This window comes from Amphiura filiformis, chromosome 9 (assembly GCF_039555335.1).
Source record: "Amphiura filiformis chromosome 9, Afil_fr2py, whole genome shotgun sequence".
NCBI classification, from domain to species: domain Eukaryota; kingdom Metazoa; phylum Echinodermata; class Ophiuroidea; order Amphilepidida; family Amphiuridae; genus Amphiura; species Amphiura filiformis.
In genome coordinates, this window is record NC_092636.1 from 7,434,377 (window position 1) to 7,462,288 (window position 27,912).

The 27,912-nt window shown below is 36.0% G+C and overlaps 2 protein-coding genes across 2 annotated transcripts in view; one reads left to right on the plus strand and one right to left on the minus strand.

The window, feature by feature from the left end:
• Window positions 1-1,766: 1,766 nt before the first annotated feature.
• LOC140160570 (fibroblast growth factor 9-like) lies at window positions 1,767-18,345 on the minus strand. The gene is given in 5 exon segments (XM_072183814.1): window positions 1,767-4,325; window positions 4,777-4,880; window positions 8,841-8,981; window positions 8,984-10,009; window positions 18,166-18,345. Coding segments are annotated over 4 exon segments (783 nt in total). The 5' UTR covers window positions 9,327-10,009; window positions 18,166-18,345; the 3' UTR covers window positions 1,767-4,130.
• Window positions 12,258-27,912, plus strand: part of LOC140160571 (calcium uptake protein 3, mitochondrial-like) — a 288,013-nt gene continuing 272,358 nt past the window's right edge. Inside the window, 1 exon segment of the mRNA XM_072183815.1 lies at window positions 12,258-12,420. The gene's annotated coding sequence lies outside the window, so the exon portion shown is untranslated.

Consider the following 27,912-nt stretch of genomic DNA (forward strand, 5'->3'; position numbering starts at 1 on the left):
TGCGGTCCTGGAACATTATTTAAAACAAAACTGCCAAATGGTTACATAGTAGGTTTTGCTTTAAAACATGTTCAGGGGTCAATTGATGACACATTTTCCTGCCAACGAATGTTTCTGAGAAAGTTTTACAGAACACACTTTTCTTTAATGATTGTCAAACTCTTGAAGAGTAAAGATTGAAAAGATCCTCTTAGCTTGGGAAAACTGTTGCCTTTTGAAAAAAGATATGACACAATGAAATTAAAAGTGAACTCAATCGTTTTCCCCTTTGTAAAGCCAGGAAGAAAACAAATAAACAAAAGCAAGAAAACAGAATGCAAGCAAGCGTATTCACCTCACATGTCATTAGAATAAGTGCAACGATGTATAATGAAAGACAGAGATAAAAAGTTCGCGTCTGACGTCAGGGCAAAGGCGCACCGTGATTGGTTGCCGACCTGCGCAGAACTTCGCCATTTCTGTCTAGTTGTCAGAATTTTAGGCGCGATTTAGTCATTTTTATCTCTGTCTTTCATTATAATCGATTCATTAGCAGAATATGAATGATTACGTTGTCATTATCCATATTTTCTCAAACGGACAAATAACTGTTATTCATCCTATGCTCAAATTCATGATGAAACAAAAATAGAGTTTATCATCTATGGTTTTACCCCATGCCTCCATTTGGGTGTGACGGGTGTGTTCATTATAGTTTGATCACGTTTTAATCAAACTAATCCGGAGACGGTATAATAGGTAACGTAATAAGTAATTATAAACTTCCTCAGTCTCATCTTGCGCCATCTATTGCTCAATATCCTTGCAACTTGGTTTAAATGGTATTAACTCTGTTATAATAGTTAAGCACGTGTTACGTTACAAACCCGGTTTAAGAATCGCACCCTTTGTATATCATATCCAAACGGTGTCGCCCCGTTACAAGTCATACCCAAACGGAATTATAATTAAACTGTCCGTAACACACGCAACTTATGACTCATTTAACAGGTAGGCCTACATTAATATAACCACAAAAATATGATCATCTGAAATATAAAAAAGTGAAAATCGGCTCAAAGATGCAAAAAGATTTCCTCCACTTTAATGAAAGACAATGATAAAAAGTCTAAATCGCGTCTGACGTCAGGGCAAAGCCGCGCCGTGATTGGTTGCCGACCTGCGCAGTACGGTATTTTCTGTCTAGTTGTCAGAATTTTAGGCGCGAACTAGTCTTTTTATCTGTCTTCCATTATATATTATTATTACGTCTTGAGCGTTGTCATCCCTTCTTATTTCAGATGGACCTATTATAGGTCTATTATATTTCATATAGGCCTAGTATTGTGGTTCAAGAGCGCTTTGTCAGATTAGGACCTTAGATTGAAAGAAACATTCTATTTTGGAGAAAATCTTACAATGATTATGAGGAAATTCGCTGTTTTTATTCGGATCATCACTAGACTTGCTAAGTGCAAATCAACCCCATAATAAAAATTTTTATATTTTTTAAAGAGTGATGCTCTCTTGTTCTACAAACTGTATACAAAAATTATTCAAATTGAATTCAATTGCCATTAAACATTATTCAACACTCTCAATGTTCGATGTAGACTAGGCTACTCGTACCCCTGTACTAACCATTTACTGTTATACTTTTTAAACTTTTGTTACCAATTTCGTTGTGTAAATCGTTATTTAAATTCGTTACTGTTGTATTTTACTGATTTCTTTGTGCAGTTTTTGCATATTGTTCAAATAAACTGTTTTTTGTTTCGCTATAAAACTAACGGATAAAACTTACATGCATTATGTTTTAATGTCGGCAGAATAAATACAGCCATATAAATAACTTATGTATAAAAATATCGTCACAAAAATATATATCCTTAGATATTTTGTTATAAATATTACATAAGCACTCCTTCAGGTGAACAAGGATATTGAATGAATTACTTCCATCCTTTAAATAACGCGGAAGAGTTATTATGCTTTGCTTGAGCACAATAGGACTTGAGGCAGTTCGCCTGGCAATTCACCGTGAAAAAATCCTAATAGCGCCATCTATCTATTACTGTAATATGTCCAGGTTTCCTATTGGACAAAAGTTATCGTACCCCTTGAGGGCGTTGTTTAACTGACTGTAATAAGTATCAACAACGACACTGACGATAGTACAAGTCTTGCCTTAAAATAATATACTGTTACTGTTATTTTCTAAGATAGAAAATGTTTTGAACTCTATAAAGGATGCAATAAGGTCTTATTAACGACAAGTTCTTCTAATAAAAATTATTACAATATTTACCGTTATCAACAGAAATCCTTGTATTATATTCGTGTGCTTGACAGAAAGATTAAAGAGACTTACTTGGCTAGGACAATACAATGTCATTCAACAAGTTATTCAAAAAGTATCAACAATCATACACACGTATTTAAACAAGCTTAGCACCAGTGGTGATCGTTCATGTGATTTAAAGTAAGACCTTTTTTTTTTAATTCAAATTTGTTTGTTTGCGGTAATTTTGAAAAATTTACCTCTACTTTCTTTCATGTCATGAGCGGCTTTTAACATTTCAAACTGGTTAGGAAATAAAATCCTGCAACAAACTTGCAAAAGTTTTATAAACCAAGTCATGAAACATTTTTGCAGTAACTATAACAGTCCACTCTATTCATTGATAAAATTTACACCGACATGGATAAATTGGTCAACAATGTTACATCGATGTGCAATTTCCAAGAGAAGTTTCAAAAACACCAGTTATTAAAAAACAGGCATATAACTGACCAATTTCGTCAAAAACAACAACCGAATACATGAACGAAAATCAAAATTAGGCCTAAAAAATTGTTTGATTGGCATAATAGTCTAGGGTCGGGCCTATTTTTAGGATCGGTCGGGTTACGTCAATCAAACAATTTTTTAGGCCTTACGATGTTGAAATCGATCATATTTTAGGGAAAACAGTCAAAACACTCAAAAGAGACGCACATCCATGATGACACTACATATTTTTGAATATGCCACCATACACCAGTCTGGCATTATGCACACCAATCTATTCTTGTGTATACATTTTGCAATATGGACATAAAACATAAATACTATTTGCCCTCATTGTGATAACAAACTTGGTCCTAAAATACTAGTACGCTTTTAGATCGGGAAGCTAATAATACCTATACCCTTATCTCCTTCCTAAAACAAGGACATTATTTTTGTTTTGAACATTTATATTTTCATATTTTTTTTAAATCAACAACATATTCGTACTGGCCAATGGGATACATAGCATTCTTCATAAGAATCAACGAGTACATGAATACGATAAAATACTAAACTTGAATTCATTCGATCTTTGTTTGAGCTTAAATTAATAATATATTCATATATCTTGGTACCCGGCGTCTTTTATACCCGATAATTGCATTAGGTAGAGGAAGACGTCTCGCATCTTTCTACAAATCATCGAATCAAGTTAAGATACGACTTAAGAAAGAGTCGTGGTTGATTTGGTTAAAATCATGTAAGGCAGAAGTGAGCATTATACTGAATAATTTTAAGGCAGTTTTTGAAGTTAAAGAATGGTTTAAAACACAGGACAAAGGACACCGAGCACCGACAAAGATTGAAAGAATTCAGAATTACTTTAGCCATCGTAATAGTAACAATATTAATAATAACATTGATAATAATATGTGATGTTTTGAAGACAGTAAATTTTGCACATTTTGGTTCATATATTTTTATACAATTTTAAAAACGTCAGCTGATAACATTATTTTCACCAAATGTTGTTATATATACTGGCAAAAGATGCCGCCGTCCGTATTCCAAACACACGTCCAAAGTTTGACGTTTATGTTCACCACACGTATGCGCCTTCGTCTCCGTTCAAATGTCTAATAAATTATCTCTATTAACACGGCGCTGCAGCTTTATAGTCCCGTTCGACATATCCAGGAGTTGAGATAACTCAGGTCCAATTATTGAACTCATCTTTGGCAACGAAAAGAACTCGATCTCCTAGCTCTTCCAGACCCCTTTTCCGCATCTTGCACCCTCTGTCGTTTCTTCCAACTCAAAAAGGGTAACATCTTCACTCTATATTCATAACAAGGCAGCAAATAAAGCAACTGAAGTGCTATATTGGTAAAAATTGTGCCATGTTGTGTTTTGCTTTCGTCCTTGCTCCGTTCCGCGAGGAGCCATCTTTATTTAGGGCAAGATACCATTTTCGCCTGCTTTGATTAAGTGGATGTGTTCTTGACGAAAATGTTGTGTACCAATTTGATAATAATCTCTCCTCAAAGAGACAGTCGCCATTCCGTCCATTTGCCTAAAATAGGAAGAAAAATACAAAACAAAAAACCGGAAAATAAGTATATCATAATTATTGAACGGTATCGAGATTTCAGTGACGTTTGAAATGATAATTTTAAAGCGGAATTTTCATCAAGACGTGCAATGGCATTATTATATAATAGGCCTACTCATTAACCAAAGGGTATCCAGGTATTCCCTTGCCCCAAAAAAGGCCAACTTGCACGTTGCCCCCTCCCCCGTCAGAACAATAAACCTATATTGGGGGGGGGGGGGGACAAATTGACTGATTTTCAATGCCCCCTCCGACATTCACTTTCTCCAAATGTCTCCTATACCCCCATAAAACGTTTCAAAACCGCAGGTGTGTAAAGTTGAAACAATCTTGACGCCAACTGGTGAGATGTAAAAGGTTAAATTCTATGGATATTTTGTTACTGTCCTGTCTCCATTATATTAATACTTACTGAGCCATATAAGTTGCCACCACTGTCCATGCAAACGTAAAGTTTGCTATACACCCCTCTGATAGAAACGACACCCCAGGATCTCGCTGATATCTGCATCAACGCTGTAAATATGAAAAGAAATCAAAATACAGAGGTTTAGTACATTTATACCCTTAGGCCTAATTACAAAACGGATGCAATATTTATGCAGCAATTTGCTACCAATATCGGTATTTCAATTTCTGTGTATTAGGCCCTATTTAGATTTCATTGGACTACAATATCTTACGGAAACTGCGAAAGCCGGGTAACCGGCTAGATTCATTATGAACGATGTGCAAAATAGAGTCGTCAGTGTCGGGTAAGCATGCGGTATTAGAGTTGATTTACATTACACAACTGTCTATAATATTTTTCAAATTGATTTCTAGAATTTCATTGTTTGATAATAAGGTATGCACGAGCAATTTGTCATCTCTTGGTTCAGGTAAGGTTCTCATCAGGCATCCCAATTTGAATGACTATCATCGTGATCATATGCCACGTTTCTGACTGGGTGCATGACGGGCAGATAAATATTCTTACATGGTTTTACAACCTTACAAGAGAGAATGGTTCAATCTACTATAATGGTTGTACGCGATCTGGCTAGCCCGTCGACTCATCCCCGCCCGCCGAGCTGTTACATGGCGGGTTTCTTTCAGTACATCAAGTATCAGTCAAGTCCCGCTGGTGTACGACCCTTTGCTACGTGGGGAAAATGTCAAACTTTCGAACGACGGCGCCGTTAAAATTCGGGATAAATTAAGGTAGTGAAGATCGGGGTCGGACTATTTCGTGCTGCGAACTCGGCGGTACGTGGTGACGAGGTGTCCAGTACCAGCCAAACAGGTACCCGTACCAGGACACACGGTTGGAGAGCATGCGACACATGCCCATTTCTAACGAATTCTTGCATAATATTCAAGATCAATTTAAGCTTTAGTAGATCTTCAACCTTAAAGAGCAACCGAGAAAAGGAAAAGTCCCGGGGAAAAGTGCACAAAGCACAGGTGTATTTCTGTTTGTCGTTAATACCGTTATACAACTCGCGCTTTCCTGCGTTACGAGAAATACATTAGTTTTATACTACGTTATTTATAATGTCAATCTTAATAGATCAGATGACTTCCTTCATGTAATTAATCTTAAATAATCTACTTCATTAAATAAATGTAATTTACATGAGAAATACTTCCGTTAAGAAAAGACCGGCGTGATCATTGTGCAGTACCGAAATTTGGACACGTTGCGTCATTTCAAATTTGGCTCTCGAAAATTCTTCAAGAGCTAAGTCTACAGAGCAAGATCACACATGTCTTTTCTTGAAATAAACACTCAAATAAGTTGCACTAGATCCAAAGATATCAGCAGACATTTTCCCACCAATCTTAAAGAACAAGTTGTTTATAGTGCGTAAACTTATAAGCAGTTAGAACCGATCAATCTTTTCAAGTCAACATCACGAGATGTGCAACTTCTGGGTTTTAACTGTCAGAAAAGTCTTATCCTAGCTGGCAAATTCCAATTTTAAGTTTTTGACTTATAAACTTGAACTGATTAATAGCGACTGCACCTTTTTTCTTGTGTTGGCTTTTGGCACAAATCCTATATTATGTTTTAGAGAATCTATAAAATACAGTAGTTTGTATATAGTGAAGCGCGCTAAAGGTCTTAGGGTGAGTCGTTAGGTTTTTATGAACCCTAGGAACTATTCCGCGTTGTCACTCTTGGCTAAATTTATGTAAGTGATAAGTGCTTGAACTTCAAAGCTAAACTTTTATGGTAGAATAACAGCAAGAAACGACATTATTAATAATGTTAAATACTGGTTCACGATCAGAATTGGTATCTCAAATTCCCTCGAAAAAGCATCATTATTTTGGGGAAGAAGCGAATACAAAGTACTGATTGGAGAGTTAAGATAAAACAAACTATGAAGAGGTTTAGACCCACGTCCATTATAACAGTGATGACAGTTGTATGTTTGAATAGCCGATTTGATCACGGTTATATTTTTACATAGTCTATCCTCAGGATATATTTATACACCCAAGTATGTACCCAAGTAAGAGGTTTTGGCAGAGCCGGCCGATATTTTATAGAACGTGAAAACTTTATGTATGCAAGAGTTTGCACGGTTTAAGTCAACCCCCTTCTAAATGATTGTTGGATTACATCTCGACGAGCTCAATGAGCAAATATTCAACTCGAAGTAATTTGTTGTCATGCTTTAAATTATGTCAACTCGCTCGCGTTACTATGGTATGAAAGAGCCCGCAACGATATGGAACTATTTACTGAATGGGCCTTGTTTCAATATACTCGACCACTTTTGATTAGAGTTTCTTAATAGCTAAACATATAACACTAAATATATATATTGTATACTAAAAGATTTGTCTTTCTATTTTGAAAGCACACGGTGACGTATACTGTGGTTCAATATTCAATAAAATGAGGAAAGCTTGAAAGGGATTATTACCGTGTGAACGATTGTCATTATGGTTGGTCCGTATGGCTGAAATTTTGTAGCTTGTATAATTTTTAGTTAGATACCTCCCAGTTACGAATTTCAGCTAAGTTTTTACCAGTCTTACATTGTGCTATCAAGTTTAAGATTTTACTATTTCTTTAGTCTATAGCATAGCAGTTGTGATGTATGATGAGCAATCTGATGTTGAACTTTCCAATCAGCGTAAATTTAAGCGCTCGTCTTTCTTGAAACAGTGATAATTCTAGGGAAAAGGTGTTTTTATTCTTTAAATTATACACAAATTTGTAACAAAATGATGTTGTAAAGGTCAGCGTTGATTTTGGTTGGAAGTTGGAAGGCATTTTTGCATGGGATATCCCAATACGTCACATCCTATGAGCTTCACTGGAAGAATGATCCGGGAACCAGGAAGGCGTATCTCTATAGTATCCATATCGGGATCATACCTTTGGCAATGAATCTGCTAACGATAGGCCATATCTTACGACAACTTCTGCTCGCTTGATATTAACACATTCTCACATTATTTTTAGCTCAGACAACTTGTAAGATATGAAAATAATATTGATGAAGAACAGAGTTGCACCCTGTTCCGGAAAGAAGGGTACAATCTGGCTCAAAGTGTCAAGACCGAACTGGATATCTGCAGCAGGTCAGTCGCAAGTCGCGACGTGCGAAAAGAACTATTATTTTCAAAACTGATCTATGATTTAGAAAGGCTGTTAACGTAAATCAATTTAAATTGCAATTATCCAATGCACAATACAAGTCTCCCGCTACAGTAATATTTCATTTTTACATTTCAGTTTTATATTGTTTTATATCTTCTAGATTTCTAGACAGTATTGTGATCACAAAAAGAGATAGATTTGACAGTTCGGAACACGTGCTTGCCCGGCTGGTATATTATGTACTCTGTTCCCTGGTGTCAAATCTCGGTCTGAGACGCCTATAGAGCCACGCAATGAGAAGCTAATCAGCCACAATTCACCAGTCAATTTGTCGCTTTATAATATGATGGACAAAGTCAAGTTTATATTGGAATATTAGCCTCAGGGCAAAATTTTCATATAGCGTATTTTCTACTACCTATGTATACGTTAATGTGGATAGGCCTATGGCTGTCTTGTGTAATATTTGTAATGGTGACCTGGTCTTAGAAACTACACTTAAATATATAACATCATTTTATCATATACTTACAACGGTAACGCAATTTTGTAACGGTAATATCGTTGCATATGATAGGGCAATACAATCATGCAATTTGAAGGCAATTCAACTTGAACCACTGAAAGGGCCTTTTCCTTCATGCTCTGGCGATATGGCCAGCAATTTACAGTTCTCGTTTCTAACATTGGAATACTTTACAACCATTAGCAGATACACCTACCCATCATTATCTCGAACTTCGCAAACACATCACAATCGTGTATATACAATACAAACCTATAATTATTTATAACCGAACTTCGCCACTAGGAAACAAAAAAATGACAGATTATCTAAACTCAAAGAATCATTAGATAATCGAGAGAACACTTACTATATGGGTTGTCTATTCGTTTAGTGCCATTGATAGTCCCGTTGGCATAGACAGCTAGACGATAACCAGTCCTACAGTACAACTGTTTCAGTTTTGGAATAGTCCACAAAAATTGTTCATGTGAATGATGACTCCCTCTTTATATCTCCTCACTTCCCCAGAAGTTTGGTTGTATCTTGAGTCTGTCTCCACTGATGGTAATGTAAAATTTGTTTTAATGTCTAAAAGCTTTCTGGTAATGTCTGAAATATGTGACGATGATTTTGACGATGATGATAATTCATTATTAAAATGTACACTATGATCCTTGATGGCCTGTATGAGCAAACTGTTCCGCGTTTGGTTGAGTTTCGGCATGTGCGCTGCTGCGGCATTCTTAAGCGCAGCCGTTGGAAAACTGCAGACTACAGATATACAAAGAAATGCCACTAATGTGGCAATACGAAGGGCTCGCCTTCCCAACATGGTAAATAACCACCTCTCCATCTTCTTTTAGTTGCTGATTTTCACTATTTGCACCAAAAAATGTGCATAAATATAATGTATTCCTCAGAGTTGAAACTGAGACGACACAAACGGCGCTTTGCGCCAAGGTGTACAAACTTCGTTAATGAATTGCTGCAATCAGTATTAAATATCCGTATTGTGCGTCCTTATCGACAAGATTCCTTTGAAAATAAATCCTTTTAAATGTAATTTCCTTCCAATCTTGATATATTTTCCCTTTTAGGGTAAGCCTCTCGTCTGTAACGAGGCATGAATAACTTGCGATGACCAATGACGATTTGGAGCCATGATGATTGTGCAACAATTCAATCAGGTTGAGTTATTTTTCCAAACTTCAAATATCGTAGGCATACATAAATTGGTAGTGATTGGATCAGCTGGTAAACACTCTTACTCGTAAAGATTCATTCTGTTACAGAAATATCTCTTTATATATGTGTTCCAAGTCCAATATAGCAATGACACCGACGGTGTTCTAACTCCGTGGGTGGATTATTTCCTTTTCAGTCGCTTTTTTGAAGTTCCTGTAATACCAAGGTAAACGTTTTCGTCACTGTACTCCGAAGATGCGGCGGCTGGCTCCGGAACTGCTTCTTTCAAGCTAGCACTGACACCAGTATTGCTAACATCCGCCGGAAGAAGTTTACACCACACATGTCCTCCTGAAGTTTGAAAGAAAATGAAAGAGCGTTTTAGTACAACGTGTACACTGGGCAAACTTTGTAAGTGCGCCTCACTTGCGAAAGGTGAAATCGAAACTTACTGGCGCAAGCGCAGTGCGAAGTTTGGATTCATGCAGATGAGTATGATCAGGGAAGTATGACGAATGCGATAATTGCAGTGAGCAGTCACTGAATCTCTGTCATTGAATGTTCCTAGACATTTTAGTCTTAGCCTCTGACCAATGTGGACTGGTGTGCATAAATAAAAGTGTCTTAAATCAGTTCAATGATGCCTGATATTTTTCTATAAAAATCAAATCAAATTTATTTCCTTCTAATATCACATGCACTAAATTAATTCACACATGATTAAATTAATTCACACACGATTTGAATTAAATTTTCAAGTCTGTGCAACTATTTCCAAAGTGCATATTAAATAAATGAATTAAATGATGTTGGAAGGAAGGATATTTACCTATAGTTTCTATACAAATTAGGCTTACACTTATTTGATGCTTGTTCAACTTTAACCTGTCATGATCAACTCATGAAAAGAAAATGACAAGTCACAAAACTCGTAAGACTTGTGGAACTGAAAATGTGGATCTCAAGGGTGTGAGGTTAAAGTGAAAATATGCATAAGAGTTTGACTGACTTTGTATAACTGTAATTTGTTTGTAATTTTTGACTTTTCACTCTAGAAATAATTCAACGCTATGTATATAGATGGCTGATGCAGATACGGGCCCACATCAGACATCAATGATTTATCACAGTAAATGGGCAAACGGAATTGCAAGACATGTGCAACTCACTTAGTCAGGTTAGTCCTTCATTTATGAAGAAACATGTGAGTTAGGAACATTTATGCAAATATATGCAGGGTTAGGATTAGGATTAGGGGTCGGATATTATATTTGCATATAGGCCTATGTTCCTTCAAGCGCGATCACTACGAAATTTCCAGAGGGGGGGGGGGAGGGGCAGCTTCCCCTTTCATTATGGCTAGAATGCCTGCAAGTGGGATTTTATATGACTTGAATTAACAACTATACCATTTTTTTCACCCTGGCAGTGACGTCAGCGCATTTCCCCATGCAGCATCAAACTTGAGTGCCACCAAGTAGGGCAGCTGATTCGCGTGTGCATCTATAGGCCCTATATATGCGGCGTCTTGTAAGCGATTTGATGCTCAGTACACCCACAGAAATTCGCACTGACGTCACTGCCACATCATGGTGAAAAATGATATAGGCCTAGACCATGTAGACCCACGGGAAGCAGCTCTTTAACTTTACCAAAGAATTATATAAAGTATTAACTCTGCAGAACCACGGACACGAATATTATGATCAAACATAGCTATAACGACGACCTGATTATAAATATGCCCATGACGTAGGCCTAAACATTGCATGACCACTAGACTAGAGTGACATTAACTACTTAAAAACACAAACTTAAAAACACAATTTATAGAATTTTTAATATCACAAAGATTAATAACCGCGTGCACCATGCATGCAATGATGCAACTTGAAGGATGATATTTGTTTTGCTAATAGCCTGGCATGGACAGAGTTTTCCCATCATCAGCTGACGTAATGAAATGCAAATAGATTTCTATATTAATAAATTATTAATTCACCACCCTGTCTTTTAGTATTATTTTGCACCTAAAACTAATATAAAAGATTACCATTGCAATACCGCGACATGCGTGTCAATAATACCGTTTATATTAGTGTTGAATATCCTATATTGTTTACTCAGAGCCCTCTGTGACGCCATATTACAAGATTAATATATACTTGTCCACCCACCTGAATTTACAATATTTTCTATGTAGCCATAATTGTATCAATCAATTATGAAAAGTATAACTTTTCTCCAGTTCAGTACATTATAGATATTTCATGTTTGTTTGTTTTTATTTTGTCAAAATATGTTAAAACCAGTCAAAATGAATTATTTTAGCTATTTCGAAGAAAAAAAGCACCTAACTTTCTACCAAGTAGTATTATAAAATTAGGCATTCAAAAAATTCGAAAATTGCGCACTTTTGAACTTCATACGTACCGCCCAAACACAAAAACTTTTCTGAAATGTATACAAATACGCCCACCTCTAATTAAACTTTTCTGGCGCATGCGCATTTGTTGGAAAATAAACAAAATGGCGACTACCACAACAAGCCGAATCCTGAATAGACTGATAAAATGTCGTAATTTTAGACAGTTTAGCAAAGATGTCAAGTATCAGAAAGATCCAAGCAAAACCTAAGACTGGTAGCATTTGGAACGTGTGGGATTTGTGTCGGAGGCATCTCATTATGGCTGCGAAACAAGGTGGATTTTGGACCGGCACTGTCGAGTACTGTACTTGCATTGGAACCACGGCAAAAGCAGGTAAGCTTACTGATAGCTGCCAGTGAATGAGTGCTAGCTGCTTGATGTATTGCCATGTACACGTATATTGAATACATTTCAATAATTTACGCACACAGCAAACTATCTAGCTACTCTACACGTTGTGCACTGAGCAAAACAGCACTGACTGTCTAGATATTATGCATCACGATGACATGTTGCCAATAAACATAATTTTGGAGTGCAATGCCAGTGTGAATGTGTAGGTACAATGTATGAAAGGTGAATTTAAAGTTGCCATCAAACTGTATCATTTAATTTATCAAATTAAAGCCCTTGAGTAAAGAAAGCCAAAACTGAAAACCATTTTGTCATAGCCTAGGTAGCACTTTCCGAAGCAAAGTTAAATCTTGTAAAAGATTGACTTTCATAAAAAATATTCAGCAATAATAAAATGCATCAAAAAACAAAACAGCATACATGTAGTCTCATGATAGTGCGGATTTTCTATGTGGAACTGCTATTCAAATCCCTCTAAAATTCCATGTGTGATTGCCTCATCACCAACAAAAATCATATTTGGGTCAAGTGAAGTATAGACAACACATGTAGGTTTCCTTGACAAATCTTATTCTTTTAAATTTCTATGTAAATATGTATTGTGTTTGGGCCCCGGTTTAGGCCAATTTGGCTGACTAGCATTATGTGTTACTGTTAACTAAGGTTTGCCTCTCATACCTAGTGATTTGATTTTGGCAATAGGCCCCCTATGGATGAAACCGGGGGATGAAAATTGAAATACCAAAAATTAAATGATGTGTTTGCAAAATTTGTATTGATTAAATGATTGCCATGGATCATGTAACGATATGTAATTCCAAATAAGAATCAGACAGTCTTTTTGTTTTTTTAATATAAAGTAAAATCTCTTACTGGTTAAATATACCTGTAGTTGCCTAAATAATGTGTAACTTGCATTACTATATTGTGGTGTGCTTAATTTACATGTTAAAGCAGGTTTTAAGCAATAAAAAACATGTATTTTTAGTCAATTAGAATGCAAAAATATAGACTGGCAAAAAGTGTTTCTGGATTTTCAGAAATTATGGTCGTATTCTTTTGTACAGTGAAAACTTTTCCAATTTTTCAAAATTAGGGTCGGTTGATTAAGGCCAAACATACACTTTTTTTGGCCAAATGTATCTTAATTTAAAATGAAGCATTGGAGGATACCATGTGTCAAGCAATAGAAATTTAGAAGTATTATGCTAGTCACAATGGATGATTGCATCAAAAATGTTGCTCAAATTACATTCTTGCTAAAATTTAGCCGTTTCAAAATTTAGGCAAATATTGCCAATTTTAAGCTAGACTTCTCGAGTAAAATATGACATCAAAATGAATAAAAATTACATCCATACTTTTATTGTGTGAGTGAATTTGGAAGCCATGTCTATGGTTATCATCATATGCAAGAAATTTTACCTAGTGAGTTGCTTGCAAAGGTTGCAATGTTAGTTTTATGAAAATAGGCATGAGATATTATGATCAAATTGATCTATAGACAGGCAAAACTCCAAAAATTAAACTGAGTGCTAAACATTGTGGTTAAAAGCTGGACATATACTAAGGCTGGCATTTTCGGTCGGGTAAATGGGTACCCGCCGAGATTACATTACCCGGTAGGAAATACCCTCCCGGGGCGAAATTCAAAAATTCATAGTCTATTAATGATTTCAAAATGCATTCAAATTCAATACATTTTGAAATCATTAATAGACTATGACATGAATACAAATTATCAATTTTCATATAAAAATAACAAAATATCTTGAAATTTTTTTTTTTTTTTTAAATTTTTTTTAGGTCAACCATGAATGATCCTGGCATTTAGGTCTAGGTCCAGAGACACTACAAAACCGAAAAAAATAAAAAACTTTAATTTCGGGTGCCCGGTTACCCGCCCAAAAATTGCGCCGGCAACCCGGGTACAAAATTACCCGAAAATGCCAGGCCTAACATATACATTGTATAGGTGTATAGGAATGCAAAAACACCTGTGTCCAAAATCTCATGTCCTTAGTATGGTCACCAGTTTCTAAAGGTAAAAGGTCATAATGATGTAAAATGTTAAAGTTGCCCCGATCAAGTGTGATACCTCAAACTCTTCCTCTCATCAGCAGGTACAAAAAAAGTCAGTTGTCATATTTGTGTAGGATGCATAGTTCAGGGATTATGATGTCAAATAGATCAAAGGTCAATGACCTTTTACATGGTATTCAAATTTAAAAAATGCTCTGATTCTCCCGAAACTTGTCTTATATCATTGTTCTAATGATCCAGACAAGTACGGTAATAATTTCATAATTTGTGTGATTTTGGAAATTTTTATTGTCAGGTATGCATTTTAGGTCTTTTGCATCCATATAGCATGCACAGGTTGACATTGATCCATTTGTTTGGGGTGATCAATATGTGTAAGCAAGGTTTTCATGTTTCTTTTGTCTAAGTGAATAGTTTGAAACAATCTGAGACAAGATTTGGATGATTCGAGCATTTTCAAAATTTGAATATATTGTAAAAGGTCATTGACCTTTGATCTATTTGACATCATAATCTCTGAACTATATGCATCAGAAATTGACCTTTTAGTTCCCTTATGATGCTGGGAAGAGTTTGAGGTATCACACAGCATGATCAAAGTAACTTATAAACATTTTACATCATTATGACCTTTGACCTTTCAAAAAGGACATGAGATTTTGGACACAGGAATTTTTGCATTCCTATACACCCATGCAATGTATATAAACATATTTCCAGCTTTTAATCACAATGTTTAGCAAGCTATGGGCGCTGCTACCTGTCTACTAGTATTATATAATTGTTGATCATTTGGTGGTGCAGTTTATTTATAATTGATACAGAAAATCTTTGTTTAAAATCACAAAGTTAATGAGTGAATTTATGGTCAGAAAGGTTTTCTGTACGAAATAAATGAGGTTCCGTAAAGTGAAAGGAAACCTGTTTACTATTTGTCAATTATTTTGACTATTTTCTGCGGCGCTTGACTACCTAAGACTTGTCACTTTAACAGAGTTGCAAGTTTTAAATGGCAAATGGCAGCTACATTGTATTACACACACAACTTCTTGCACTCACAAGTTATCACATGCAAATTGCGGGTTCGTGCCAAAATGAAATCTGTTCTTCTTCTGAAGATAACAGTATACATGTAGCAATGAGTAATGTGGCTCTGTTAATGGGTGTCTTTTAACAAAATCATGTACAGTACATTGTCGGTATGGATATATAGGCCTAATGTCAAAATGCCCCTGCGGTATTCTACGGAGGATAACCAACTAAGTAATTTAGGCATTATCGTAGCAAAATGCGAAATGTTTTTGTAATCTTTCAAATGGGTGCACAAAGGATATAAAACATTTTGATGAAAATTATTATCATTGTCAAAACATTTTCAAAACTTTTGGTTACTCCTTCAGGTTAGGATTAGGGTTAGAAACTTTGGGTTAGGATTAGCATGTATACACAATGAAGGATCAACCAAATTTTTGCTACCTAATGTTATTTAAGTTCTTGACAAACATTTCTTTCAAAATGTCTTTAAAAATATTTTACAGTAACATTTTGTCAACTTTTGATAGTATTTTAATATGCATTGATACAAAATGTTTCAAAATGTTATTATTAAAACATTGCTGAAAAAGCATGTACATGTGTTTGCTGAGATAGACCCTGTGGGCCAGATTCGCCTGTGGAACAATTCAATTTGGCCCTTTCTCTATACCAATCATTGACTGTGTCTTGAAAATGTCCAATATGGATCTATCAATCTCTAAATTTTTTCCTACAATATCCTGTGTAAATTTGTTTCCTAAAACTACTGTACAACACAACCTATTTGACCTGATAAACAAACTGGGTGCACAATATTATAGTTAAAAGATGATACATAATTTTACTCTGATTCAAATAAAAAAAATAATTAAAAAAAGGAGGAGAGCACTAATAATATAATTAGGGGATGCTAAGATTAAATATGTTACTAGATTTCAAAAAGTCTCATATGATTTCTGTGGACATTTGTAAACTACTAATTTCCCACATAGTTTTACTTTATTTCTCCCATTTTGAATATGATTTCAAAATGATTTTCAAACCTTTTCTTGAATGAAAAGATATGTAGGTTGTGTATTGAACTGAAGGCCTATAGATACATTTGTAACTTCACCACTCTTCTCCATCTGACTCATTAGCTCATTTGGTTGAGCATTAGTTCAGTGATTAAAAGGTCCCAGGTTCAAATCCTGGATGGTCAGTGAAATTGTTTCACTGGCTGTTATGTATGTGGAAACTTGTGTTAAAAACATTTCTCATATCTACTAAAGTTAGTCTTATGGGGAGGTGTTTTTGGAATGTGTAGCTCTTGTAGAGAGAGATGTACATGTAGCTATATAAAGCCACTATCAACTGGGAGAGTTGGGTATGTGCACCTCGGTTTAGTATTTTTTTTTGTGTGTAAAAGAAATTGTATGTTGAAGTGTTTTCATAACAAGTTAGGCTTGCAAAATCTTCCTTTACATGGAAAATTATCAAAATGAAGTGGCCCTAGAACTTAAGACATTTGTACATTGCAGCTAGAAAGAAAATAACCAAAATTCTTAACACAAGAAAGAGTAAAGCTCTACAAACATCTATTGTAGGTCAAATGCAGTGGTAAATACAATAGTAGGAAATCACATTTAATCACCCGGCTGTTTTATAAAAAGAAATGAATACTTATCATTTTAAGCCTCATTGCCTTTACTTTTTTGTATTTGTGAAAAACAAATCATTTCAGATGCATGTGCACTGTTCTTCTAGTATACTACAATGATCAAATAAAGTTAATTAAAAAATAAAAACAATGTGAATGAAGTGAATAGATAAATTGATAACGGGATTAGATTGATAGACTGAGGGTAATGTATGCCTTGACCCATCTTCACCTCTTGAAGTATGAATTCTATGGTAACCTCCTCCTAGCTATGAGGTATTGTATTGTGATGTTTGTATGGTGACGCTTTTGGGCTCACTATTTGTCCTCATTATTTTATTGACACAAAAGCTAAGATGTGGTTTTGAATGTAATATTTGTAATTTTCTACTAAATGCTTGTGCTGAGGCATGGACCTTTTCTTTACTGCAAAACACATAAACTGCTCCCAGGGCCCACACACACAGCCACCCCGATGTATATGCACACACTTCCAACCCATACACATCCTATCACACATAACATGGGATGCACACATGCACTCACACCCCTGCATACCCCACACACATAAAAATAACACAAACTCACAAACATAACACATGGCAATAGTGTGATACTGACTAAGGGAGCAAGGGGTAAGTTTCCCCCAGGACAAAATTGACAAAATGCACAATTTGACTCCTACGTTGGTCTGTTTTGTCCTAAATTAACTCCACTTAGGCCCAGTTTCACATTATAATTGCTCTGTGTGCACATTCATCCCAGTAAAGTAATTCTGGTAACCGGTCAGTCGGACAACTTTGCAATATCACCCCCTTAAGAAGTTTTTTGCCAGCTATGCCACTGCATGCAAACTCACACACATGGCTCTATATGTACCATTTTCCCACGTGACCATAGAGTCTATGATGTAAGCTGTGCAAGTACCGGTACTTTTTGATATGGCTCACACAAAAGCACCCCCACCTACATGTACACACACTTGGATACAAGAAATCACACCTCACCTGATTAGAAAAGTTAGTTCTGCTGGACGGTAGTTCTAATTTTTGCAATAAATCCTTTTAAATATATTCCCTGATTATTCCAGTGGCATAGTTAGATCAAATGATATTCCGCTTATGAATCCAAGTAGTCCATAACTCAAGTAAGTCCAGCGACAAGTGACAGAGCGATAGGCACTCAGTACTGGTTCACTGTGAATCACAGCAAGTACTGATTCAACAAGTGACAGCGCCCCTCTTGATCTGGCTCACCACTCCATGAATGAATGACTGTCCATCAAGCCCCACAGGAAATCCACATTCCACTAAATTGTCACACCCAAGGTTGGCTGAAAACAGGGTGTAATCAGCGACTAATTCCATTGATTGGGCCCCTTGATCCCTATGCCGCCAAAACGCTCTCATTAGACATATGTAACAAAATAAGAAAAGGCCTTTTAATCTACCACACACAAAGCTCATCAGTATCTTCTACTCATCATAGGACACTATTAGTCACTGGCCGTTTTAGTCGTAAGCCCATAATAAGGTCCTCGTGTGAAGTCACTAGAAATAAATACCAGTTAATGATTCCTTTCCATGACAGCTGCAGAGATAGGAAGACACACATTCATACAGTACAAATGTATACATGTCTATATACATGTACAAATGTATATACATTCAGTACAAATGTATGTCTATCACCATGATCACAGAGTAGTCGATGAAGTTGGTTATGTAACTTGTGATATGGAATGGTGCGTCTTCTGACGACAGTTTGAAATAAGAAGTCTTCATGTGAACATGAAGACTAGACATGCTTAAGAGTTTTTGCCCACCATGCAATGCATGGTAATATAAGGAAAGTTGAGAAAGACTTCAACTTTCCTGGTAATATGAAAGATTTGTACAATGTATGCAAATATCCGTGGAATAAATTGCAAATTAACATCATTTGTCAAAGATCTATTGGGTTTTTTTGTGTGTGTACCAGCAATCTGTATTTTAAAACATAAAATATTTATCCCATCTTGTATTCTGTAATTGTGACCCTATCTGATCCACTTAGACCAAAGTCGGAAATGTTGAAAATTGAGTTACTACCAGCATTGAAATAGGGTCGGTCAGCCGGCCATTGGCCTGTAACTTTTTGGCCTGGCGGTAACTTTTCTGATTGGCATCTAGTTGCGGCCCGGCTGGCTGGTAACTTTTAAGGTCAAGCCCGGCTGGTCTGTAACTTTTTGAGGCATATTTCTAACACTGGTTACTACCATTTCTAACTTGCTCAGTATTCACATTTGATGTTGAATCCTCAGGTCTCTTGAATCCTTGGTTGCAAAGTCATGAATATTTTTATTTTTTATGCCCATTTTCTTATGTCTTTTAATTTTTTTCTCCTCTTTTTTTTGCCTATATCTCAGTTTCATTATTGCCGACTTCCGCCTGATTGGATCAGATCTGGTCACAATTTAGAAACTGTTTTTTTTTCTTTCTTGTTATTCATCCATAAACAAGCTATGAAACCAAAGCAAAGTGCTCCTGACCTGACCCCCATACTGTATTTTTATATCACCATTCACCAAAGCCTATACATCTATCTATATGTGTGTGCAGGAGCACTATATATTTGTTGTGCCCTGCTGATTTCTCAGTAAATAGTTTGTTTTTCAAATTCACCTTTAAATGCACTTCTTTTTCTCCAAAACACAAACCTACTTCAAGATATTTCTTTCCATGCAATAGTTTTAATGCTACTCCTTCCCTATTGGACCCCCTAATTTGTCTTAATTGTTTTATTATGGTATGGGGCATAGTTTCCTACAGGTTACACTATGATTCCCAGTTGTCTCTGGCTTGTCTCCAAACTGGTTTTATGCTATTTTGGTATCGCATGGGACGAATATGAACACTATGTATGTAGGTGATGTATGATCCTTGCTTAAGATTGGTTACTAAATATCTCAAAGTTCTTCAACAAATTATGCTTAATTTTAGGGCATGTGGTTCTTAAAACAGATCTGGGCAGGCTCACTTGGATACTAGAAGATTCTGAGATTCTGACTGAGGTTAACAAGTTCTTAGCAAATATGTTGGAGATGTCTTTATTTTTATTTTAAAGAATGTGGGTCACAGACAGTGAGAACTTTCTAAAATTTCAGATTTGTTTATTATTAAAATATTATTTTTTACAGAAAGAAATAGATAAGGGAAATAAAGAATAAAGGAATAAATGAAAAGAAGGACTGAAAAAAATGAAAGGAAGAAAGAGGAGATGAAAATACAGATAGGAATTTGCTAATTAGGGTGATAATAAGTTTGACTGTATCAATTAATTATTTGGCAACTACAAAATGTCACTTTAACCTCATTAGAATGCTTAATTTTATTACGGTCAGTATTGCATGATGTTATTGATGTACTGGTTTTTTTGAGTAGGTTGAATTACAAGGATGGTAAGATTTTGTTGATAGCACAGGAAGTAATAGGCCATTCTCAAGTAATTTGCTAATATGTTATCCTGTTTGGTTCATTTTGAGTTTTTGGCAAGTAAAAATAAGTTTCCATCCCACATTGCCAACTTGAGGTTGAATATACTCACACTACCTGCAAAAAACAAAGGTGGTATCAAAGTGATTTATATATTTTAATTTTGCCTCCAGTAAAGTTCTTGGAAAATGTACTTAGATTTTTAAATCTTTAAGTGGCATAAGTGCTATTACAGACCAATAGGACCTACTTGTAACACACTGAAATGGATGTCTTGGTTACATACCTGATGTATCACAGTAAACTGGGAAATTTTTGCACACATAATTTTTATGTTTCGCTTGCTGTCTAAGCTTTCATACATTTAAACTATACACAAAAGGAATATATTCAATGGTTGTTATTTTCACGGTACCAGCTTGGAATGCGAAAAGGTGAAAACAAATGTAGCACGAAAATTTCCACTTTTACAGTATAGGCCTATACAACTGGCTCATTCATCAGTACAAAGTTCTTAAATCCTAATATTAAGCTTGTCCACATATTAAACTAGATTTCGCGGTTCTCGGTCAAGCGCTTCTCGGCCTGGCCTATTTCTAATTACCCAAACTCGTTACCCATATACCTGCCCTGACTTTTTAAACTACTAAGAAATGCATCTCTCAAGACACAACTTAATCAACTCTGTTTGTTTTAAAGGTGTGATGCTTACTTGTAGGCCTACCCATAATCTGAAACCAATCATTCGCCTCTTCCAAGCCCTGCCCTGTTACCACATTTAGAGAAACCGAAATTAGTATCTGGACGTGGATATAGGCCGTTACTAAAGTAATGAAATCAATCGCGAGAAAGCGTGAACGCAAAAAACGGTTCATAGGCCTTCCGGAAATAGTCATGTTCTCATAAAATAGGCCTACATGCACATGTTTGGTGTGTGCACGTGTTCGGTATCTTAATATTGAAATATGTGTTGAAAATAAGGCCTATAATTATTGGTCCGATGAGATGCACCTGTTAGTCACACTGTAATGCTTTTCCGATGCGCGGACTGTACTCCGCGCACACTAACGTTGATACTCCGCGATATCGGTATCTTAATATTGAAATATGTGTTGAAAATAAGGCCTATAATTATTGGTCCGATGAGATGCACCTGTTAGTCACACTGTAATGCTTTTCCGATGCGCGGACTGTACTCCGCGCACACTCCCGTTGATACTCCGCGATATCGGTATCTTAATATTGAATTCTATTACCTCCACGACCCATTATTCAAAATCGCGCACTGTGATTTGTTGAACGCGTCACGTGAGAGCCCATTATTCTGCAATAATGGGTCAAGCGCCATAACACATTCTACGCACAGCATTACGCTTTGGTTACGCGTGCAATATTTCGCGACACGGCGCTGTCACTTACGTGCACGCGCTCCACCTTGAAGTAAACAACTTAAAATATTTGTGCCAAAAATGATATTTTCTCTTTAAATCGCACTATTTTCTGGTAATAGAATAGAAATAAAGGGTGCAGCATTACGCAAATAATGTGTCCTCGGCAGTAAAACGCGTTTAAATAATGGGTGCGGGTGCGCCTCACCCATTATTTACGTTTTTACTGCCTCGGACACATTATTTGGGTGTAAAGGATAAAGCATTACCCTTTATTTCTTAAATATGTGTTGAAAATAAGGCCTATAATTATTGGTCCGATGAGATGCACCTGTTAGTCACACTGTAATGCTTTTCCGATGCGCGGACTGTACGCCAAGACACTCCCGCTGATACTCCGCGATAGCGCACGCGAAAGTACGCGATAGTGCAGCGCAAGCACGCGATAGTGCACCGCGTGAACGTGAAACTCGCGGGACGCGAACGCGATAGCGCGCGGACAGAGGACGGACGGACACGCCGTAATTAGTATTAAGATGACCTTTGACATTGGGCACAAAACCTCATTCTCAACAACATAGGTCAACTTGGAGTTGTCATATGGAGTCAGAGGTATATCCTAAGATACAGTACATAGATCTCTGCTGATGGCGACTATTGAACTATTATAGGTGCCAATAAAAATGAGACCATTTTTGGTCATACTGATGGCTCCAGAACGAGAGACATACTGAATTCAACATTATCTCTAGGTCAACAAGTCGGCCACTTGATGTTATATAGGACAAAACTGATATATAAACTGTTATGTACCCCATGTGATCTTAACACTAGAAATTCAGTAAGCTGATGATGAGGCCACACATATCTACAGACAACAGCTGAAGTATTTAAAAAATCACTTTTGCCAAGCCCTCATGATATACAAATTCTGCAGTCTGACATCTGAATGTTTATTGATATGCCGCTTCTTCTTGCATAATACTGGGAAATGTGATTTATTCAGTTCATAAATACAAGATTGTAGAATTATCATGTCTTTGTAAGTCCATTTGGGGCTTACCTTTTATAAAAAGTGGAAGTGGAGTCATAAGGTGAACACTATCAGCATAAATCCTGAAGATCCTCCAAAGAGTGGATCCAGCAGTTCTGTGCTCATTGACAGTATCTTTTCAGATTCTTATGAATAGAATTACAATGTATATCTTCTTTTTCCCTGCACCCCTAAATGGGATGGCTCTTGCAATGATTAGTTTTACCATGCATACATGCCAGGAATTTCCCAAAAATTATGTTGAAATCACTCCATAGCTTACTCTATACATGTACACGGCTACACACAGTTGACATCCAATTCTCTAATGGAGCTACTACCTGTTTTCTGACCATGTGTCCAAACAAATATTGTTAGGTAAGATCCAGAAATAGAACCGACATGTTGAATCTTGCATTTTAACGAGTTCAAGTACTTTGCGATAGGACCGATTAATTAGTTTGCCTTTATATTATTAGTTGATTTAGGATTGTAATCAATCATTCAAGCGTGCCGTTTACTTGTTCAGTTTGTGTTTATCTTTTTGGACCTTGTTGCTAATAACAATAGATTTCAGCCCCGGGATATGAGCATTGCATCACTTTATGAAATGATTTCAAAGTCTTTTGAACACTCTCCAAACAGTTTGCAAGGTTTGCTTTATGTTATGTTATGTTATGTTATGCTATGTTTATTATATTATGTATGTCATGTGGGTAGAGCCTGGGCACAGACTCTGGACTCACATGGGCACTCATGCTCATTCCCTGAAATGTCTCTTTTCACCCCTCAAGTTGTGGGGAAAAAAAACCCTTAAAAGGTTATTCAATTCAGATATAAATACTTTCTTGCACCTTTTAACTAAAATGTTTTTTTCCTTCCAAAAACACCCCCTCTTCCTTCTTTTTATTGTTAAATTGCAAAATTAGAATAATATAACTATAAGGACAGGGTAACCTGTTTATACTAGAGATATCATGCATCTATAACTCGACCCTGATAGTCAGATAGTACTGGTAGTTGTGAAGTTATTATCTAGTAAACAAGAAATCCCAAATTCTCAAATTCAGAGAACCTTCGGATTTAAATTTGACCCTTGGATCGCATCTTTAATTTTCTTCAACCATTTTTCGCCTGATTACCCATGATGTTGCCTACATATAAATGGATGATCTTCAGTAAAAAATGGTTGCAGAAACTTAATGTAGTGCTAGATCTGTCAGTCATGATCATATACTAATCCTTAAGACCCTATAATAAACTTCCGATGTGTATTGGACAGTGGCGGGGGATCACTTTGACGAATCTACATGGTTCGTTGGCTCTAATTATCAAGTCATTTTACTTTCATTATCTTGTGCTGCTAACTGAATGCAGCTATGTTTGTACATAGCAAATTCTTACCTACAATAAGCAGTGCTTAGGACCTGAGGCAGTTATAGGCGAAATAGCTTATTTGGTCACTACCTTGTTCAAATTGAACTTGACCTATTTGTAGAAGGCTTAATAAATGTAGCTGACATTGGGCTCTTCCAGTTGAAATCCACACTCCCCTGTGGAAGATTTTGGAAATATCTTCCACAGGGGGAGTATGTTTTTCAAATGTAATTGGTCAGTGTTAATCATTTTGAAACCCATACTCCCCTTGTATTATAGCTTTACCTATATCTCCCACAACTGGAGTGAGTGTTTGAAATGGAAGTTACCCAAATGTCTATTCTACTTGAAACTCATACTCCCTCCAGGGGTGTGAAATTTCAGCTTTTTTTATTGCTAACATTTACGTGTTTTCTTTTATTTTTAGCCAGCCCATATTTGACGTTTTACCCTGCTTTTACGCTGTCAGTCAGCTTTTTTTAGTAATTCTCAGCTTTTTTGGTCTGAGGCCTCTCACACCCCTAAAGTGTGAAGTAAAAGTTTGGTACATTTTGAAAATGAAACTGCAATCACAAATTAGGCAACTTCCCATTGGAATATTTGATAGGGTTTTTTTTTCAATTGATGCACTGTCATTTCTTTTGCTTGTTTACAATATCCAAACAAATTTAATTACCTGTAGTTTTCATATGGTAGTAACAATAATACAATAAAATACGAAAAATTGTTAGATACTTTCTTGTTTGATTATAATTCAGGTTCAAGTTAAATTCAGGAGTGTGACTAGAGCTAAAGTTGTGCAGTATTTAAACATTTAGTTTCACAATTTTGTCAAGTAGTTTAAAAGGTCGTAATGTTTTTGGTGGTTTTCTTGGTATAACCTACCCTAATTTGTGGGAGGAAAACATATTTAGGAATGTGAAAAAAACCTGAATTTTCCATGTTTAGTGCATTTTCTAATATTATTGGATAATGCACACAAAATTACACACATTGGGTGTTTAAAAAAAAGAAAATGTGGAAAATAAATTGCCCGGCCTATAGCCTACACCTTAGGTTTTCAGCGTGTTACAAAAATGTAAAAAAAAACAAGTTTAGACAATAAACAACTTATTGATATGGTGCTTACATATATAGTATGTGTAAGACTCTATAATAAGTCTAAACATTAGGCCAAAAGAAAAACAATTTTATAAAAACAAGTTTAGGCAATAAACAACTTATTGATATGGTGCCTACATATAGTATGTGTAAGACTCTATAATAAGTCTAAACATTAGGCCAAAAGAAAAACAATTTTTTATAAAAACAAGTTTAGGCAATAAACAACTTATTGATATGGTGCCTACATAATTATAGTATGTGTAAGACTCTATAATAAATCTAAACATTAGGCCAAAAGAAAAATGATTTTGATTGTCCATAGATCCATTCCAAGGGGTAGAGTCGGTGGGTTAGAATATTTTTGTTTTTTTAAACGCTCATATCCAAAACATGTATGCCTGCCTATTTAGTGTAATAAATAGCCCAAATAGGTGTGAATTGGTATTATTTCTCTACTGTATACATGTACTACTTCATTCATGTTTTTAAAACAGTTCAGAAGTGTGTAGAAACAGTTTGAAAAAACTTATCAGGATGTCAAAAATTTTGAAAGAAAAAACCAACTTTTTATGTATTTTCGAAAATTAGGGTCAGTATTCGTTTGTACAGTAAAACAAACAAAAAATCCTACTTTTTTTTAGATTTCCTATGTTAGGGTCGGTCAGATGAGGACAATCAAACACATTTTTTTGCCTTATAACTGGTACGCTAAATAGGAAATGTCATATCCCTAACGTATACCAGGATTCTTCCCATTCATAGCAACACCTGTATCATAGAAGTGATGTCACAATAAACAAGTAAATAGAATACACAGAAATTATTATAAAACCTGTAACTAGTTTGTGGTAGTGATGTCATATAAACAAGAACATAAAAACAAACAATAACACTCACAAAACAGAATTTATTTATCAACCAAATAAAGGGATGTCCTTTTAGCAACCACATACTGTATACTATATTGATGACATCATAACAGCTATCCCTGAACTTGACATTGTATGAAGTTGAGGAGTTGTCACAATAGCTGTGGGATCCGCTAATAGCAGCTGAAGGGAGTATCCCATCATGCATTGCATTGTATCTGCTTGCACCATAGCAAATCTATACAAAAAACATTAGTAAGAGCCACTTATATTGAGACCTACTGGATAGTTTCAGTCCCAGGACTTCGGTAATTTTTACGATACTTTAAAATGTATATTTTTCAAACAAAATTCTGATTGAAGCCAGTAATTGAAGTGAGAGATTTTGTACCTCTTCTATGGCACCTGCAGCTCTATTTATGGCACCAATGAAGCATAGTGGGATATACCTTTCAGCTGCTGTGGAGATCCACTAGTTCTAGGTGAACTATCCACATTATGAGTTTCCGGTGTGTGGTTACAACACCCTTGGAACACGGTCTATTTATGGTTCTCCACCAACGTTCCGCAGTGTTACATGCCAAATTAAGATACATGTGAAGCACAGGTCCAGCTGCTTTGGAGTTAAATTTAGAAGGATTCTAAATGAATTCAATCAGAGCACTGTTTTTCATGGAGCGTGAAGTGGGACCCATTTCCTTTGAAAATAAAGGTATGATTGTGTGATTTAACTAGCCCTCTGCAGGGTTTGGGAGAATCCTGTGAACAAGCAGGGATATGAGACAAGCAAGTCTCTAGATGAGTAATACTTCTCACGATGTATTTCTTCAATTTCAATTTTCTGTACTGATTTGTGCAACATTGGTCAATAGTGAAAAAGAGTACCTCAATGACCAGAACACATCCTTTGTATAAATATGAGAGACACCTTGGTCTGGGGCGGACATTTTAAAAATGAATTTAGAAGAGCAGCAACGACATCATTTGCATTACATTCCAGATGTTAAATCTACATCATAGGCAAAATTTCAGGAAATTCGCACGAGTCCGTTTTATTTTAGGGCCATTTGCCTATAACTGGTCTTTACATGTAGCCCTATGGAGAGAGTGCCCGTTGAGGGCGCTATAACCCCAATTTTAGGAACAAAAATGTGATTTAAAAAAAAACTAACTCGTGCGAATTTTCTAAAATTTTCCGAGTATGTAGTATGAACATGTAGAAATATAATCAAGTAGACTTTGCTCTACCTGCTCTTCTCCAAAAAAATGAAAAGTCCTATACCTCAATGATAATGAAACCTAGGTGGAGATCTTGTAAAATAATTATGTTTGTCTATTCTGAACATGAATACAAAGAGAACCTGTACAAAGTAATAGGAGTGTCATGCTGTAATGAGGTGATGAATCATGTTGCAAAGGATTCTGGAAAGGGCAAGGTTTCTTCTCTGCTAGTGAATTGTATGCAGGCCTGGATCTATTTCCTGGGAAGAAGCAGCATTTCTCACAAAGA